At 37.5% G+C, this 19,345-nt stretch overlaps 3 protein-coding genes, 1 long non-coding RNA gene and 1 pseudogene across 4 annotated transcripts in view; 3 read left to right on the top strand and 2 right to left on the bottom strand.

The window, feature by feature from the left end:
- Window positions 1-15,472, top strand: part of LOC126789353 (G-type lectin S-receptor-like serine/threonine-protein kinase At1g67520) — a 34,523-nt gene extending 19,051 nt beyond the window's left edge. Inside the window, exon 9 of the mRNA XM_050515494.1 lies at window positions 15,199-15,472. Coding sequence (XP_050371451.1) covers window positions 15,199-15,357 — 159 coding nt within the window. The 3' untranslated portion in view covers window positions 15,358-15,472. The remainder of the gene's footprint in view (window positions 1-15,198) is intronic.
- Window positions 531-4,026, top strand: LOC126789373 (G-type lectin S-receptor-like serine/threonine-protein kinase At1g67520). The gene is made up of 7 exons (XM_050515520.1): window positions 531-1,948; window positions 2,095-2,205; window positions 2,276-2,439; window positions 2,557-2,767; window positions 3,152-3,389; window positions 3,488-3,638; window positions 3,721-4,026. Exons 1-7 carry the CDS (start codon window positions 640-642, stop codon window positions 4,024-4,026), a joined length of 2,490 nt encoding a protein of 829 aa, XP_050371477.1. The 5' UTR covers window positions 531-639.
- On the bottom strand, window positions 9,535-12,736 carry LOC126789384 (G-type lectin S-receptor-like serine/threonine-protein kinase At1g67520; annotated as a pseudogene).
- On the top strand, window positions 12,959-14,299 carry LOC126789376 (uncharacterized). Its single transcript, XR_007671525.1, has 3 exons — window positions 12,959-13,042; window positions 13,441-13,494; window positions 13,697-14,299. It is a non-coding gene; the product is annotated as an uncharacterized LOC126789376 (long non-coding RNA).
- LOC126789361 (G-type lectin S-receptor-like serine/threonine-protein kinase CES101) lies at window positions 15,402-18,643 on the bottom strand. Its single transcript, XM_050515505.1, has 7 exons — window positions 17,783-18,643; window positions 17,189-17,311; window positions 16,877-17,073; window positions 16,539-16,749; window positions 16,184-16,424; window positions 15,932-16,082; window positions 15,402-15,840 (listed from the first exon to the last, which is right to left on the bottom strand). The coding sequence occupies exons 1-7, from the start codon at window positions 18,609-18,611 to the stop codon at window positions 15,532-15,534; spliced, it is 2,061 nt and encodes a 686-aa protein (XP_050371462.1). The 5' UTR covers window positions 18,612-18,643; the 3' UTR covers window positions 15,402-15,531.
- Between the last annotated feature and the right edge of the window lie 702 nt (window positions 18,644-19,345).

Below are 19,345 nucleotides of genomic sequence, written 5' to 3'. Positions count from 1 at the left end.
AAATATATATATTTAGTGATACGTTAGAACACCATAGTATGTCATAACTGAAATGTTGAGAAAATAATAGTTCTGACTATTTAGTTGAGTGTGCATAAACAAGATGAAAATTATTACCCGCAAATGATGGTATGATCCTATCCAATCTTTCCTAAGCAGTGACATCATCCTATTGTTTATTGCGCCAAGAGCTGAAAACTTGAAAAAGCCAGACTGTTATCAAGAAAAGTTGTATTGTAAAATCTCCTAATAACATTCAAGATCATCAGTACCAGGTTTCAGGAGTAGAGTATATTTTATCTAATGTTCCTCATCATAAACTTTTCTTTTAGTCCATGGCATTATAGAGTGAGTCATTTATTGCATTTTCCAGGAATATCTCATAGCTAAATTTAATTGAGCCAAAGTCTACTAAGAATACTGTAATCTAACTAATCCAAAAGACACTCTGTCCCCTATATTGTTAGTCCTAATTTCTTTTAATTTTATTTCTTATTGTTTGACTAAAATTTATTTTTCTTTTTTGTCACGTCATGAGAGTAGAAGATAGGTTTCATCTTTATACTGTAATAGGTATTGCACTATAAACTTTGATTTTCTAAGGCATTTTTGGGCAGTAGACAGTACCTGACCGTAATCATGGTTAATGTGATGGCCATGTTTGCTGGTTCTCTAGATCATCAGAAGAAAGTAAAGTACCTTCTGATCATTGATCGACTCTTACTATTCTTCCTAATCATTCTTGCATGCTTGTGGAGTTGTCATGTTGCTGATGCAGCAGATAGTATGGGGGACAAGCTTAAAGTTGGCGATACTCTCAATTCATCAAGTGCATTAGTTTCTGCCAGGGGGAGGTTCACCTTGCTTTTCTTGCCAAATGGTTCAAGTTCCAACTACATGTATCTGAATATTAGGCGACATAATGTGACAGGTGCGAATAAGGCGTGGGTTGCCAACCGAGACTCACCTGTTTTATATCCTTTTGGGGTTCTTACTTTGGACTCCAACAACACATTAAAGATCATTACAAACAACACAGGTGGCGTTGGCGATTCTCCTATAGTGCTCGGTTCTGCACCAAAAAGTAGTAGTAATGTGGTGGCTACTCTGTTGGATTCTGGAAATTTTATGCTACAGGAGCTGAACTCTGATGGATTAACCAAGCAGGTGTGGTGGCAAAGTTTTGATTATCCAACAGACACCTTTTTACCAGGCATGAAGTTAGGGGTGAACCATAGCAATGGGCACATCTGGTCTCTTACCTCGTGGACATCCACTTACTACCCACCAGCGGGAGCTTTCACTCTCGGTTGGGATCCATATAGTCGCCAATTGGAAATTCGTGGACGGGGGACGGTGTATTGGAGAAGCCGAAACTACAACCCAAGTAATAATAGCTTTGAAAATATTATACAGGATCACAGGCTTGTGTTCCAATACAGCATTGTATCGAACGAGAATGAAGAGTACCTTACTATCATAACCAATGACGATCCAAATAGTGAAATAGTAGAATGGATGCTGAATCTTGATGGGAGACTTTTCAATTATTATGGTACAGCGCTTAATATTGCAAGAGCAGACAAGTGTGAAGGCAAAGACACTGATGGATTAGGATGCCAGACAACTGATTCTTGTAAGACGGACTTTGGTTATCAATTTCAGCAAAAGAAGGGTTACTTTAAACCAATCATCTCGAGTTCAACTTCAAGATGCCCATTTGGGCTTAAGGATGTTTCAAACTCAACTTATAACGGTACCAGTTCTGATTGTGAGGACACTTGCAGGCAAAACTGTGACTGCCTTGGGTTTGATTTTTTATTCGAGTATCCAACTGGATGCAGATTTTGGAGTTTAGATTGTAAATTCTTTGAAGACTCCACTCAACCAGGTAATGCAAGCAGTTTTGTAAGATCAATGGCACCAACATCATCACCCAGCAACAATAGTAAGTCTCCAGTAATTAAGTTTGATGTTTGATTACACTGTATGGCGTTAAATATGATTTTTCTTTTCCTTGGAAGTTACATATATAATGCTAAATACCTCCCCAAATTTGGACAAGAAAGGGAACAACTAATCATTACTCTCTAGGTGCAACAACTAAATGGATTTGGATTGGGGCTGCTACTAGTACTACTCTTGTGGTAATAGCCTTTTGCATCTTGTGCCATCTACGAAGAAGAAGAAAATCTGAACAGTCAAGTATATAATTGGGTTGAGCATGATTTGCAGTTTTTAAATTGTTTTAACTTTACGTTTTAGACATTTTCAGTGTCTGCACTATACTTGATAGGTGAGTATGAGATTGATCAGCACACTTTGCTGGTCAGGGAACATGATTTAAGCATATTCAGCTATGCATCAATCATGGCTGCCACATGTAACTTCAGTGAAGAAAACAAGCTTGGTGAAGGGGGATTTGGACCTGTTTATAAGGTAGTAAAGGATTTTTATGTATTTCCTGTTTGCATTTGTAGCTAAGACTTTTGATAGTCGTTTATTTTAATTTTATTGTTTACATATACATCTGAAAAAGAAATGTGTAATTATCAGGGAAAATTGCCGACGGGACAAGAAATTGCAGTGAAGAGGCTTTCAAAATGTTCAGGGCAAGGAATGTTGGAGTTTAGGAATGAATTGATCCTAATATATGAACTTCGTCATACAAACCTTGTCCAGCTTTTTGGATTTTGCATTCACGGTGAAGAGAGGATGTTGATATACGAGTACATGCCCAACAAAAGTCTGGACTACTTTTTATTTGGTAAGATAAGTTTCGTCTTATTAGATGTATACAGATGTTTTTTTGTTTTGTTTTGTTTTTTTAATCAGTAATACTTACAAGATCAGGGGTGGATCTAATTGCTCCGCAGAAATGCAGTACAGTGTTAATGTCCATCATACATCCAATAAATGATGTTACCATAAGCTAGCTATCTGCTCTTTGGAATTGAGCAGATAATCAGTGATAATAAGTCATTTGGCTGAATCACTGATTTTGGTAGGAATCATCCTGAATGAGGACCTAAAATTTCGATGGTCCTCCATGCCTTAAGGAGAAACTGCATCAAAATGAGGGTCCACTCTTGAACTCCTCGATATATGCAACTGACATTATATCTGAATTTATTCCCTTTGTATTGGCCAGATACAACTGAAGGCTTTCTTCTTGACTGGCACAAGCGTTTCAGCATAATTGAAGGAATTACTCAAGGACTGCTTTATTTGCACAAATACTCGAGAAAGAGAGTAGTTCATAGAGATCTAAAAGCTAGTAATGTACTACTTGATAAAAGTTTGAATCCAAAAATTTCTGATTTTGGTCTGGCAAGGATCTTCACACATAATGAACTTGAAGTAAATACTGGGAGGATTGTTGGAACACTGTAAGTAGCAGTACACCTATCATTCGATTTTGATATCTACCCTCTTGCATGTCATTTTATCTGCATGCAGTTAACTTTTTGTTGTCAAATTGGTGTAGTGGTTACATGCCTCCCGAGTACGCAATGAATGGAATTTTTTCCATTAAATCTGATGTCTACAGTTTTGGAGTATTAATGCTTGAAATCCTAAGTGGTAGAAAAAATAACAGCTTCTACAACGATGATCGAGTGCTCAATTTAGTAGGACATGTATGTCAAATAAATGTCTACAGTAATCAGCTTCACTTTTTCTATCCTAAATGATATGAAATGATGACTTTGCCAATTACAGGCGTGGGAGCTATGGAAGGAAGGTGCAGCGCTACAGCTGATGGATTCAAAATTGAGTGGTTCATGTAACAAGAATCAGTTTTTACGATGCGTAAATGTTGGTCTACTATGTGTGGGGGATAATGCAGCTAATCGGCCTACCATGTCGGAGGTGATATCTATGTTGTCGAATGAAAGTGTACCATTACCTGAACCTACGAAACCATCATTTTGTACGGAAGAAGTGATCATTTCTGCCATAGTTGGAGACAAACCACAAGTAGGGTCAATAAATGGTATGACCATTTCCAATATGTATGGACGTTGAATGTACTATAGCTATGTTGCTTATGAGTTATGAAAATTTTAGATCTTTGATGGGCAGGAATTTGGTATAAAATTATGTCACTATATGTGTTATTCACTATATTTTTCGAGGATACCTATCTCTTACTTTTCATACCTGTTATGTGGCCTGGGTGGTTGTACTTAACGTAAGTTCTTCATCTGAGTGATCTGACTAACCCCATCGTCACTTGGTAGCCAGATCGATCAACTCCCCAACAAATTCCCCATGCCACTTCCCAGAATCAATGTTTTTAAAAAATCGCCTCAAGGCTCGCCGGAGACTTAAAAAGTTTAAAGATACTTATATAACGCCTCTGTTTTTCGGTCTGGGCACCGAAGCTTAAAAAACTTGCGCTTTTTACGCCTTATGTTACTTTTTAACGCCTTTTACGCATTTTACTATGCCTTATAAAATACGATTTTTAGATATATTTTTATATATATTTATATAATGTGTTTAATTTGATGAAAACTATCTAAAACGTAAAAAAATGTTTGAATTATGAATTTCATTATATTTAAATGCAACAAATTGTAAGTTCTTATATATATTTGTTCTTTTTGTATGTGAATAATTATATATTTACACATTTAACTACTAATGTTTTATAACATAGACTTACGCCTTATGCGTCTAAAGTTTTAAGGCTCAAGACTCTTAAGAAAACGCATTAGGCTATGTCTTCGCTTTTTAAAACATTGCCCAGAATCACAGAGCGGCAACAGCTTCGTATCTCCGTTGTCTCTTAGAGGAATGGAAAAATCATGGTGGATGGGAGCAGGGGCGGATCCTTGTGAAACGTTGCGCATCCCCAAGTCAATTAGAAAAAAAAAATTGGTATTAATTTTTTTTAATTGGAGCTAGCATCTCATACTCTCTCACACACTCAATCCCCCATTAACACCTACACATACACCCATCCATACTCAATCTCCTCCCACACCAACCTCTCCAATCTTACACGGAGACCCATTTTTTCTTTTCTTCATTTTTTTCCCATAAAACTAAATATCTAACCCTAAACTAAAGTCTAATTCTTAAATTAGAGTGATAGATCACACTTGAGATTGAACTCACTCCACTATTCCACCAAGAAGTTATGTGCATCCATCAGCGAGTATGAGATGTCATGATCAAATTGAGGATTTTCTCATTTGAGATTTCTGGTTTTCGGCGTTTGCTTTCCATCCACTCTCGGTTACATATGCTTAGAGGTATTTTGATGCAGATAATATAAAACAATCAGTTCAAAAGTATGAATCACAGAGTATTTTGTGTACATTAGTTGAATCTCATCTTTTGTGTACATCATCAAAAAAGATTTTTTTGAAAATTTGAAATCCTCCCTAAATTACAATTCTAAATCAAGCATCCCCTAAGCACACTTCCAAGATCCGCCACTGTATGAGAGGGTTGAGTTAAAGCTGTCATTTTGTTGTTATAAATATATGCTTATAGGGTCCTTTTGCAGCAAGGATAATTTATAGTGTTAGGCTGTAGTGTGCGGCCCTCTTTAGTTCCAGCAATGATTGTAGAGTATCATCTTGAGGCTTGAAGCTTGTTTATAGAGAGCACAATAAATATGATAAAATTGTTCCACGACTTCCTGGGATCTAAATCCGAACCATTCTGAAACTCCTGTATACACTACTACAAATATGACTTTTAATGACACTAAATTTATGACATTTGTTGTAAAATGTCATAAAAAGTACATTTCAATGACATTTTTTTATGAAACGTCATTGATGTTAATTTGGGTTTAGTTTATGACAGTTTGAAAAATGTCATTGTTGTTCTTAGTCTTTCTATGACATTTTCCTAATGTCATGAATGTTATAACGTTTTCTGGCCGTCATGAAAAACCATTCGATGACATTTTAAATTCGTCGCATAGTCTAAGATAGACTATCACATTTCTATTCGTCATAAAATCGTTTTGGCTCAAAATTAAAACACCCACACGCTGGAATTTTTCAGTTTTGCGCCTTAGCCCAGTTCTCAATGCAAAATTTATACTTTCACAAAACCAAGATAATGGTGAAGAGAGGGTTTTTTAACCACATACCCGATCTATCTCTTTCTCTCTAATCTTATTTTCTCCAGATATGAAAATGTAATACCACCGCCACCACCACAAATCGATTCAGCTCTCTTCTCCGATCAGAAACCCCCTTAAGGCATCACAAATCGTTCTGGCGACCTCTCCCGCCACACCATTGTCGTCACGAAGATAGTGGAGAGTATGAGAGAACAAGGCAGCATCGATGGAGCATCAAGCCACTACTCACTATCCGACTTCTAGAAACTATTTGGTCTTCTCACTACTAAAATTGAAGTCAGAGCTTCTTACTTATCGAAACCCTTAAGCTCGCCTTCAAATTCAGCCAGCACCGCCATCGTTGTCCGCCGAAGCTCCGCCATACACGACGACTAGGGTTTGTATAATGACTTCAATAGGTAATGTCCACTGCCTCTCTCGTTTTGGAGCATCTGTTATGTATGGGATTGAGTTCTAATAAAAGCTTACCCAGAGAGGAGGAATACAGATTACTGATTCTATTACAATTAGAATAAATAATGGTAAGACCCCTTTATGGATTCTGGTGGGAGTAGCAAATTGGTTAATGGTTACAATGTTAATCATCAGGGCATTTATAGGTGATTGGAAGAATTCCTTATAGTGGAATACATAAGAAAGCTTGTATAGGGGATGGGTGATCTAGCGCAAGCAACCCAAAGGTAATTGCATCTTGTATAAATTGAAGACGAGATTAACGTGTGAAATTAACTTGTTATGGTAGACAAATTCCATACATTTTTCTTTGTATTCTTTTGTGCTGTCATTGGTAAGGGGTGTCCATAATTGAAACACCCCCTCGGTCTCTCATTTTCTCTTTCTCTATTGAGCAAAACAAAATGGTATGTTTCCTCTCTTCTTTCTGTATATCACTCCAAATTGTTTCTCTCTGATTTTATTTCCTCAGTAGCATTGAAATTTCGGTAAGACTAGCTCTAATTGTAGTTGATACACCTTGTTGATTGTTAATTTATGTCTTTTAGTTTGTCCCTTCAAAACTTCTTCCTCCCTGGCTAGCGGTTTTGCTCTCTTAGAAGTTCTTCAATGTTTACATGGTAGATTGTGTGGATGGTTCCTCCAATTATCTCTCTTGTTCAGTATTATTCGGTGCCCACACTAGATTTGTCACAGAAAGCTAAGTGCCTGCTCCTTTCTTCATTTTTTGCTTTTGAATTTTTGACAAGTTGAGTCATTTATCAAAGGTTAGTCTACATTTCTATTGAAGTTGTTTTGATGGTGATGATATTTCCAAGAACAATTTGGTAAAAAATTTGTATGGTATTCAACTTGGTTAGAATTTAAAACTTGATCTGTTGAACAAATAAGTAACCAAGCTCTATGCACTTTATTGTTATGTTGCTATTCGACCGTTTTTCAAATGATCATGTTCTTCAACATTAATGAATGGTTTAATTTTTTTCTCCTCAAAAATCACATCTGACTTACTTTCTATTATATTGATCTTTCTAAAGGGAGCAAAGATTGTTTTTGGAGCCAAAAGGCATAGCCTTGGGATGACGTTCTATGAGCCTACAATTCTCAGTGATGTCAAAAATGATATGATTAGAGCAAGGTACACCCCCAAATAGTTGTATTTTATCTTACTCATACTTGAATTGCATTTTCAGGTCTAATTGTTAAATGAATAGACCTAGGCACTCATTATTAGTTGTAAGATTATAGCAAGGATACTTGTGCTAAACACTTTGTCTTGGTTCAGAAAGGAAGTATTTTGGACCAGTGGCACCTGTTTTGCGTTTCAAAACTGAGGATGATGCTCTCCGCATGGCCAATGATACTAATGCAGGTAATCTTTTGTGCGTCCATACATATACATATACCCATTATAAACTTTGAAAAAATAATGCATTATTCATTTAAATCATGTCTTTACTTTGTTCACATTTTTGTGCATGCATGTGTAGGGTTAGCTGCTTACATATTTACAAATAACATATAACGATCATGGCGTGTTCCGAAGCTATTGAATATGGACTTGTTGGTGTCAATGAAGGGTTAATTTCAACAGAGGTATGTCCTATATTGCATCCACCTACAGTTTATATCTAGCTATTATGTTTAAATGCTTGTAATGTGTTATCTTTTGGAGGTGTCAAGCAGTCTGGTCTTGGACGAGTGGGTTCCAAGTATGGAATGGATGAATATATGGAAGTTAGTGGACTGAAGGATACCCAGCCCTTTTCATTATTACTTGCAAGTAAATAAAAGATAAGTCGGAAGTGTGAGGAAAATATACTTGTGTTATTTCCATCGTATTTTCATTTATTTATTTTGATGTATTAGAACTACATTATGAAATAAATTTGATAATTTCAATGATTTTGTGTCTTCATTGTAATTATAAATAAAAAGATAATTGATTTCTAAATTAAATTCAGGAATCAAATATATTTTTTTTATATGAAAAAAGGATGGATGACGTTTAGAAAACGTCATAGAAACCTTATCAATGGCAGTTCGAAAACGTCATGGAAATTTTTTCAATGGCAGTTCAAAAACGTCATAGTAAGCTCATTTCATGACGTTTTGTAACTGTCATAAAAAGTCTTTTATGACATTTATTCAATGTCATCAAATGGTGCCCCTACGATGGCACCCGTATAGATGTCGATTGGGATGACGTTTGAAAAACGTCATAAAAGTCTTTTCATGACGTTTTCCAAATGTCATTGAAAGATTTTATGTAGTAGTGATAATTTTGGTTTTGGAGTTGGTTTTTTTCGTGGTCTTGAAAGCTACATTATTTTCATCAAGGTTTTGAAGAGAGCAAACTCAGCGAAGTGTTCATTTCTTTTTATAATAGCTTGTTGCCTTCATAAAAATAAGAACTATATTAGAATACTTCGTTATAAAATGGGCGAAAAGCGTGACTTGTCCTGACTTAGTTACCCCACACGCCTATTAGAGTATTAATTAGCAGTGGAGACTTAATTTTAGACTCAAATTTAGGTTCAGATCGATAAGCCTGAATATATAGTGAATTGAGTCCATCTGAATAGTGTATAACAAAAATGTAGCTAATGGAGGTTTGCTATAATTGTTTATCGATCAGACTCATCAGAGAAAAGCCACCGTCGTGGTAGAAAGATCATGCAAGACTTGACTGCAACAAAGACTTGGATTCCTACCATGCGCGTGTGGAATACGCTCTCCACCACCGTAAAACTTCTCAATTTTTCCATGTCGAATTTTAAGCATTTATATACACCAACTTCACCCCTGTAATCGTCTTCGAGGAATCTTTATACATCAATTGTTTGATCAATACAGCAGCAATGATTATTATCTCGGCTATTCCCCTATCATACTCATCTTTACCATGAATCTCAACGCTCAATTCTTTCCAATAAATTCTAACAGATGACAGATGCTTAAAATCTGGAATTTCTTGTGTTTACAACTTTAATTACATATAAGTTCTTCCATCCTGCCATTTCTTGAAACGACACTCACAAGCTCTAAACACCTTACGTTTTCCAAAAGTAAATTAAACTTCGAAGCTCATTACTACCTGTATTCTTGAATAGAAATTGCGGCGGTTCGATTAGTACGTAGAAAATTTAACGTCCTTCAAAATCAGAATTGGAGATATCATTTATGGATACCACCATTTCTAATCCATTTCCAGCTACAATAGTTGTGATGACATTTGTGTCTGCACAAAATGCTGGTTTTGTAGGTAATACCAGTGATGACATGCTTTCGTTAGTCAGCATAGATATCACATCTAACATCGTGGGTCGGCTGGCTGCATTTTCCTCCACGCACAGCAGACCAACATGGATGCACCTCAACAAGCGATCTTTATCACATGAATCGCCTAGTGTTGGATCCATCAGTCCTAATCCTGAGCCTTCTTTCCATAACGTCCATGCCTGAAACAAGAACACATTCCGAATTTTAGAATCACTAAACCTTACACCAACAACAAGAACAAATGGAGATCGAAGTAGTTGTTTGACATACATATCCAACTAAATTGAGGGCGCGATCATCATTGTAGAAGCTGTTATTTTTCCTACCACTTATGATTTCAAGCATCAACACTCCAAAACTGTAGACATCAGATTTTATGGAAAATTTGCCCCCCATAACATACTCAGGGGACATATAGCCACTGCACCAAATGGAGGAAGACAAATTCTTTAGTACAACTACATTAAAATATTCATGCTTAACATTCAAAAGCAAATAGCACACTTTGTTACCGTGTCCCAACAATCTTCATAGTATTTGCTTCTTGTTCATCATTTGCAAATATCCGTGCCATTCCAAAATCAGAAATTTTGGGGTTCATCCTTTCATCAAGTAGCACATTGCTTGCTTTCAAATCTCTATGGATTATTCTCGTTCTGGAATATTTGTGCAGGTAAAGCAAACCTTGAGCAATTCCTTCAATTATGCTGAAACGCCTGTTCCAATCTAACTGCTGGCATCTGGTCGAATCTGCCCAATTTTTATATTTGGATTAAATCAGATAACAAATACATGTATGCATTTCTATTACAAATATGGAAGTAAACAGGTAGATAGATTGTGGTAACAACCAAATAAAAAGTAGTCCAAGCTTTTGTTTGGCAGGTACTCGTACACTAAAATCCTCTCTTCACCATGAATACAAAATCCAAAGAGCTGAACAAGGTTTGTATGCTGGAGTTCATATATAAGTATTAACTCATTCTTAAACTCCGATATTCCCTGTCCTGAACGGTTTGAAAGCCTTTTCACTGCTACTTCTTGTCCGGTCACCAATTTCCCCTGAATAAATACATGTCATCTTGCAACATACGTGTATTCTCAGTGGTCAATGTGAAAAACATAAGATTCAACCGGCAGTAATGAAAGCCTTACCTTATAAACAGGTCCAAAACCCCCTTCTCCTAGCTTATTTTCATCAGAGAAATTGCAAGTGGCAGCTATGACAGACGCATACTTAAATACGCTTAAATCATGTCCCGGCTTTCCATCATTTTGAACTCCATAAGCATCAGTAGGTCTATTAGCATTCATCATGTTCAGCATATCCTGGATCCTACTTTGGTTCTCACCTATTCAGATTGATGCAGATATTATCATTTCAAATTGCAAAAGAACTGTCGATTTTGTGTCTTTTAAGTTATAACATGCTTAAGATAAGAACGTCTAAAGAAGCACATACCTGCAAGTTTTCTTCTTCGTATTAGGTACCAAATGCTGCAGAGCACCAGTGCCAGGAGAACAGCCACAGTTACAATTCCAATCCATATCCACTTATGCATGACATCTACAGCGAGTAAATATTAGCTTGCCATCTCAAGACTTGATGTATATACTTAGCTACATCTTTTTGCTAGTTAAGTAGACTTAGGTACGTACCAATTTTTCGGTGATATAGCTTTGTAGGGACTAGTCCTGGTATAATATATGCACCTGCAGAACTATCTGGATCCTCATAGAAAAGAGAATGCTTTACACTCCAATATCGACATCCAGTCTCATTATCAAATAAAAACTCGAAACCAAGGCAGTCACAGTCCATCCAACAAGTAGCCTTACACTGACCATAGTCAGTTTTATGTGTATCCAGTCATGTCGCATTAGCAGCCTTACTGATTGGTTTGAAGAAACCATTTTTAGGCTCAAAATCTTCCGCGGATGATAATAGAGAACAATAAACATTCCGCCCACTCCATCTCGTACACCCTCCACCGAAGTTATAGCCATCGCAGTCACCTGCTCGCACAATAGAAATGTTATAATTAACATCATAAAGCTCCCCATCCGTGTGTAGCACCCAGACTGATCTAATACTTTGATCACTGACACTGGATGTATTGATGTAACTGAAGTAGTCGTAGCTGAAGTAGTCTGCTCTGTCATTCGAAACAACGCTAAAATTGTAAATGACATTGGAATCAGGAGGGACATCAATAAACTGAAATTTCCCATAGCTAAAAGCTCCACTAGTCCACCATAGATCCTCGTCTCTCCAAACTTCCAATTGGCGTGTATCGGAATCATAGTACAGGTTGAAGGATCCTGGCCCCGGCGGGTTGTTCTGACTGTCCTGCCAAGAAGAAAGCGACCGAACGTGGCCATCATCAACTCCTAGTTTCATCTCCGGCATAAGAGCCACAGTAGGCTCATCAAAGCTTTGCCACAAGACCCTTCTACGAAAGTAATTTGAAACATTCTGGTCCACCACGTGTAGGACAAAGTTGCCAGAATCCGTCAGGGTAGCCAGGACATCGATGGCTACAAACGGATAGTTGTAAAGCACAATGGGATCCTCATCTCCTCTTTGCTTAATTTGCAGGACGGGTTCGTTCTTGTCCAAGGTGAGACGAGCTGACAAAGGGTCTGAAATCGGAGTGTGAAGGTTGGCAACCCAAACTGTATAGTTTTTCGACTTGAGAGTGAGGTAGTTGGAGTTGAAACCCAGCGTAAACTCCCCGGAAGCAGAGACCAAAAAGCTGGATGAATTGAGGGCCTCCCCTGGCCCAAGTGTGTCCCAATGAACACTGCTGCCGCAGCAGCATGACTAGTGATCCATAAGCTTGAGAAACTGATAATGATGCAGAATGCTCCGATCATCATCGGAATACTGTTAAGTGAAATTTGAATGACCAATACGTAAAGGTGAGGTAGTGTAGCAGTTGTTCAGAAAATCTAGATATGAGAGAAAAGTACCAAGTCTTTGGTAGAAAGTTCATGCAGACTTTGACTACCTCGAAGACTTGGACAATGACAATATTATCCCCTATTTGGAACTGCGTATCAACGAAAGTAAAATACTACAAATGCTCGCACAGTCAACAGAGATGGTGAAACCTGCGAGTCGCCGGATAGTCCCACCGCGTATGCTTTCCTCGCTGGAGTCTCCCGCATCCTATCCCAAGTTCCCAACCCGACCAGGTATTAGCTTCTGTTCTGTTCTGTTCGGTTCTGTTCGGCTTGGCAATATCAAATGTAATACCCAATAGAAAACTGATCTTAGTATCTAACAAATTAGTTCAATCCTTTTGTACAGTTTCAGCCTAAAGTTCCAAATTTTATGCCTCTTTGTTCATAACTGATGGTAAATGCTAAGTTCAGAAGATTGAGACATGAGAAATCTTAATATGCAGTTTACACTGTTATATATTTGGTGAACTTTGTGTATTAGCTGTTATTGATTTGATTATGAAAAAAGGAGTTGCTAGCTGTTTGAAATTTGGATCAATATCATCTGTTTCAGATTTCTGTACTCTTAGAAAGTAAAGAAGAAGGAAGTTATGGGTCTGAAATGTTTTAGCATTTTGATGTTCTTGCAGTTTGTACAGGGGTTTGGACCTCATGTTTAGACAGTATTGAAGCTTCAGGCTTTGGTAAGCCGTTTGGGTTCTTAAGGATTTCTATGTCTGTGCAATGTACTTTTTTGCAGTGGAAGTAGATCAACTTATGAGATGAATAGATGTGTTTTTTTTTTTGGGAACCGTTATTACAAATTTACAATGAAAATTGATAAGCAGTAAAGGAGGGCTTTTAATTTTGCTATTGTTTTGTGTGAAATGTCAATCGTGATGCCAGAACTACTTATAGTGTGGGCTTGGTTGCCTGTGTTAACTTCTAGCTGTGGATCATTCTGAATACAAGATGATTGTGACATTTTCAAGGAGGATGGTGATGTGAATAAGTGAATGAAGGGGTGTAATTTGACATACACTACACTACTTGGTGGAGCCGTGGGGGTACTATGAAGCCTTTGTTAGTTCTTTTTATCAGCTGAATTGGTCATAGTGCAAACTATCCTCCATGGTGAAGAGATTTACTGTGGAATAGTGCAAATCACAAGATGGAATCCCAACAATGATGTGAAGATCAGCCAGTAGTTGAAACTGAAAGGGACCTAGTCACAGATATATAAACTTTCTTCGTCACTTTAAAACTTTACTGCTATCGAGTAAAAGGTATGGTTCCTCTTTCGCAATGAACTTCTATAACTTCTTACTGAATATAAACACCGTTTTGTAATGAACTTCCTGGAGGCTTTCTCAACTTTAGCTCTAGTTCTTCTTATTGAACTGTACAACTGTACAAGAATATATAGGCATACCGTTACCCTTTTACCATGAATATGGGTAGATAACTAGATATTTCTTGATTATTTGTCTTATTGAGTTTACCCTCCGTTGGCTTCTCTTGTCGACCGAAGATAGTTTATTGGAGGCATTTGCAAGAGTTCAACCTCACTCTTGGATCACCTTAGAGCACAATGACCACCTTGGCTAGTATCTTATGATACTCACATCCATATACAATTCCAAAAATGAATGATTTCCTAGCTCATAAGTCCAGTAAGTGAAGAATTTATTTCTTGAATGTTCTGAAGCAAAGTTCCTCAATCTGTCCCGCTATAATATTACTTATTATATATCTTGTCAATAGTAAGATAAATAGTTTTATTATATTCAGGGTAAAATCTTGCGAGTCAAGAATCTTGAAAGTACAATATTTCTTTGAAGAAGAATGTTGTGGGGTTTATTATTTAAACTCTAATTTTAGTGTCTAAACCAGGGGTGTAGATACTCCTAGCCCTGCTGTGTAAAATTTTTTGTATCTCCAGAAATATTCTTATCTAGAGATCCAATGTCAGGAACACGAGATATTTTCGATGATTTGATCTGTCGAGATCAAACTCAACTTACTCGATTATCGGCACCAAATTTGACATGATGACTTCTTTCTGTTGAAGAAACATAATTAAGGAATAGCCTGTTTGTTCTACAATGATGATCGCGCCATCAATTTAGTAGGATATGTATGTCAATCAAAGTTCAGCACACTTATGTCTTTAAAAAAAAACTAATGGATAATCAAAGTTCCGCTATTACATCATTCTGTCATTCTAAATTAGCTTATATGATACGGATAATTTCTGTCATGGGAGTTTTGGAAAGAAGGCACAGGGCTACAACTAATTGAACCAACACGAGCTGTCGTGTACTAACAAAGATCAGCTGTTTAAATGTGTTCAAGTTGGTCTTCTCTGTGTGGAAGACAGTCCAGTGAATCGACCTACCATGTCAGAGGTGCTCTCTGGGTTGACAAATGCAATCTCACCATTACCTGCACCTACAAAACCAGCATTTTCTACAGATAGGTTTTCGGTCATCAGTAGTTTAGTTGAAAAGGATTCACAAATTGTGTCTGTGAATGATCTGACCATTTCTGAGTGTTATGGACGCTAAAGCCATATAGGCACCAATACATTGTATATGAGTTGTATCTCGACTGAAGTACAAAAGAATGTTGAAATTGCAGTAATCATTCCCAAAACTTATATTTATGTACATACATATCATTCACCCGCTTTGTTGCAAAGTACATATCAGATGAAAACTACATATCATGCAATTACTAGCTTAACGGGCAACAATATCAGAAATGGAGAGACTGTTTATTGATACAAGTTCTGTCCCTTTTCTATCTATACCAAATGTGATCTGATTTCTCTTTGTACAAAATGCTGGCATTGTTGGTTTAGGTATCAGCGCGCTTTCATTTGTCAACATGGATATGACATCCGACATGGTGGGCCGATTTGTTGCATTTTCTTCCACACAGAGCAGAGCAACATGAATGCATCTTAACAATTGATCCTCATCACAGGAATTGCCTAGTGTTGGATCCATCAGCTCTAGCGCTGCGCCTTTTTTCCATAACTCCCATGTCTGCAGAAGCAAAAGTATGGTTGACATGCATCTCTATCAGAACACACAAAAAAACAAGGAAAATAGAGAATAGACTGCATAGGTAACGTACGTGTCCGACTAAAGTGAGCACGCGATCATCATTGTAGAAGCTGTTGTTTTTCCTACCGCTCAAGATTTCAAGCATCAACACTCCAAAACTGTACACATCGGACTTTACGGAGAAGTTCCCTCCCATGACATACTCCGGCGACATGTAGCCGCTGCACCAAATGGACAGTAATAATACATATCATTCTCCACCCAGAACAAGTATCCTAACAGATCTAAACAATGACACTAATGTACATGGGTTTTTACTTACTATGTCCCAACAATCCTCTTTGTATTTGCTTCCAGTTCATCTTGCGTACTTAAAGTTCTTGCCATACCAAAGTCAGAAATTCTCGGATTCATGCATTCATTGAGTAGAATATTACTGGCTTTTAAGTCTCTATGAATCACTCTCATTCTAGAGTATTTGTGCAGGTAGAGCAATCCTTGAGCTACTCCTTCAATTATGTTGAGACGTTTTTTCCAATCTAGTAGCACACTTCTGGTTGAATCTGCACATATTAGATTTAAGAAGATTTAATTAACAAATGATCATTGGTTAGTAACGTTTGAAATCAATATTCTAAGAAGTACATAAAAGAGTTTGAGTGGACAGTCTTGCCTACCAAATAAAAAGTAGTCCAGACTTTTGTTTGGCATGTACTCATATATCAACATCCTCTCTTCACCATGAATGCAAAATCCAAAAAGCCGAACAAGATTTGTATGTTGGAGTTCATATACGAGTATCAATTCATTGTTAAACTCTAGGGCTCCTTGCTCTGAATTTTTTGAAAGCATCTTCACTGCTATTTCTTGTCCGTTAACAAGTATTCCCTGAATTAAATTATGAACAACAATATTTCACCCCATCTATCACCATTACATATAATTCTCATTTTTCAGTTCTTCTATAGTTAGAATAGAAGTACTAATTAAAGGCCTTAAGATATAGATCGATCACCTGATAAACAGATCCAAACCCCCCTGCACCAAGTTTGTTTTCATCGGAGAAGTTGCATGTGGCGGCAAGAATGGATTTGTAGCTAAAGACGCTTATATCATGTCCCATCTTTCCATCATTTTCAACTCCATTATCATGAGTAAGTATATTAGGTTTCATCAAGGTTAGAATTTCCTGAACCCTCGCTCCATTTCGGCCTATATATGCAGATACAGGAAGATAATTCACATGGACATGCACAGTAACAAAGACGTGAAATATCGACATCTTAATTTAACAAAAGGATGCACGCATAATGTTTAAAGAACATACCTGAAAGTACTAATTTCCTTCCTACTCTTCTTATTTGTAGATAGCAAGCGAACAAAATCACTAATACCAGTATAGCAGCTGAGACAATCACAGTGCCAATCCATATCCTTTTACGTGCTGGATCTACACAATAACAACAATTATGACCTATTTTGTTCTAGACGATCAATCACTAGTAGAAAGAAAGCTTACTCGGACCAAAACCAAGTTATGAATAATGAGGTTTAGGACCCACAACCAGTAGTATTCACCTGGTCATTAACCAATTTGGAAAACGAGGATAAACAAGGTACATGCTTGGATGTAATTAAATTTAACGGTGAAGAAAATATTTTTTAGTTGAGTTGTTGTAATGTTCTTCACAATTGGTTCTACATTCTTTGGATTGAGCAATATTTTCTCATTTTATTAGTGAAGAATATGTAATTAATTCTGAACAAGAAAAGCTTGATTAACAAGAAAAAGAGAACAACTGAGGAAACAGGCAAATATTGTCCAAAAAAAAAAGGAAACAGGGAAATGAAACCTAAAATCCCTCTGTAGATGAGAATAAATCCATAAGGCAATAGCAAGATTATCAAAAGATCGACTTACTTGTGGGAGGTGATGCTTTTAACCTTGTTAATCTTGACAGTACAAAACTAGATCCAGAACCGGATCCACTGTCTTCTTCATCAAATTGACAGCGATCTACACTCAAAAACCGGCATTCATCAGCTGTTCCATTACTCAGAATATCAAAGCCAAGGCAGTCACAATCTTGCCAGCAATCAGCTTTGCACTTAGTAATGCCATGACTTCCGTTCTTGAAATAATATGAGGTTCTTGCACTAGAAGGAATTGGATTACAGGAAGCATGTTTCAGCTGAAATTCGTACTCTGCTCTCTCCATGCAACTAGGAATTGGCGGGTATATTCTCTGGCACCCTCTTCTACCGTTGTAGCCGTCGCAGTTCTCTGCTTGTACTATGTCTTCTTCTGTATAAGTATCATACAGATCACCCGTGTCCTTCAGCAGCCATGCTGAAACTCTATTAGTTTGATCCACAGTACTGTAGGTGATGGAGTCTTCATGTCCATTTGAAACACTGGTGAAGTTGTACCTGGGTGATGTTATATGTGGGAACCTCCCGTCTTCTAAGGCTCCACTACTCCAATAAATCACATGACCTAGGCTAATATACAATTGGCGTCCTTCGGGCATCCAAGAAAGGGTGAAAGAACCCAAAGGACCTGGTGCTGATTTAAGTGACCAGATGTAGCCATTCTTATGGTCCACACCTAGCTTCATGCCTGGCAGAAACGTGCTGGGAGGAGCCGTGACATTCCAGATATCATCGGACTTCACTCTCTGAATAAAGGTTACGGTGCCGGAGTCCAACAGGGTAATGATGATGAAAATTAAGGGGAGACTTCTAGCCATGAATGTCCCTCAAGCTCAAAGGTTGCATTGGCTAATTTGCTTGCTAATTATTGTTTGATTTTTGGTGGTGTTAAATTTATCGCGTGACTAAGGTGACTTTACACACAGAAGACTTTGACTCAAAAGTCTACCGCATATTGCTGGCAGACCTCTCGTCTTCGCCATAGCTGGCTGTTTTTTTTTTTTCTATGTTGATGCATAATTGCTCGTGCAGTATACCTTATCATCTTCTTGGAAGAGACGGAGAAGCTGATCATCTCTGTTTGCCAATATATTCCCAGTGGGTAGGACAATGTGTTGTTTTCTGCTGGGCATTTCGTCCCGTAGTCCAAATAAGGGAAACTGGGCCTTAGCGGGCTAGGGGAAACTAGAAATGATGGGCCTAGTCGAGTATGGAGGTCCACCTTAAAACAAATAAGCAATAAAAAGTTTCACTCTTCTCTGGTCTCTCTCCGGCGGATTTACTTGGCCGGACACCGCCGTCACCATCTCCAGTACTTCTTCGCACGTGTGCCTTTCATATCATTAAATATTTAGTATTACTGGGTTATGCACGTGTTATAAAATTGACCCAATACCTTTAAGCTATATTTACATGTATTCTCGGTTCAAAGATTGCGCCTTATTGTTTAAAACCAGACTGGAGCCTTGGTGCTTGAAATCATAAATGGTAGGAGAGACAATAGCCATCATCGATCCATCAATTTAGTAGGATATGTATATGGAGCGAAATT

This window comes from Argentina anserina, chromosome 3, assembly GCF_933775445.1.
Source record: "Argentina anserina chromosome 3, drPotAnse1.1, whole genome shotgun sequence".
NCBI lineage: Eukaryota > Viridiplantae > Streptophyta > Magnoliopsida > Rosales > Rosaceae > Argentina > Argentina anserina.
This window is presented reverse-complemented; position numbering and strand designations above follow the sequence as displayed.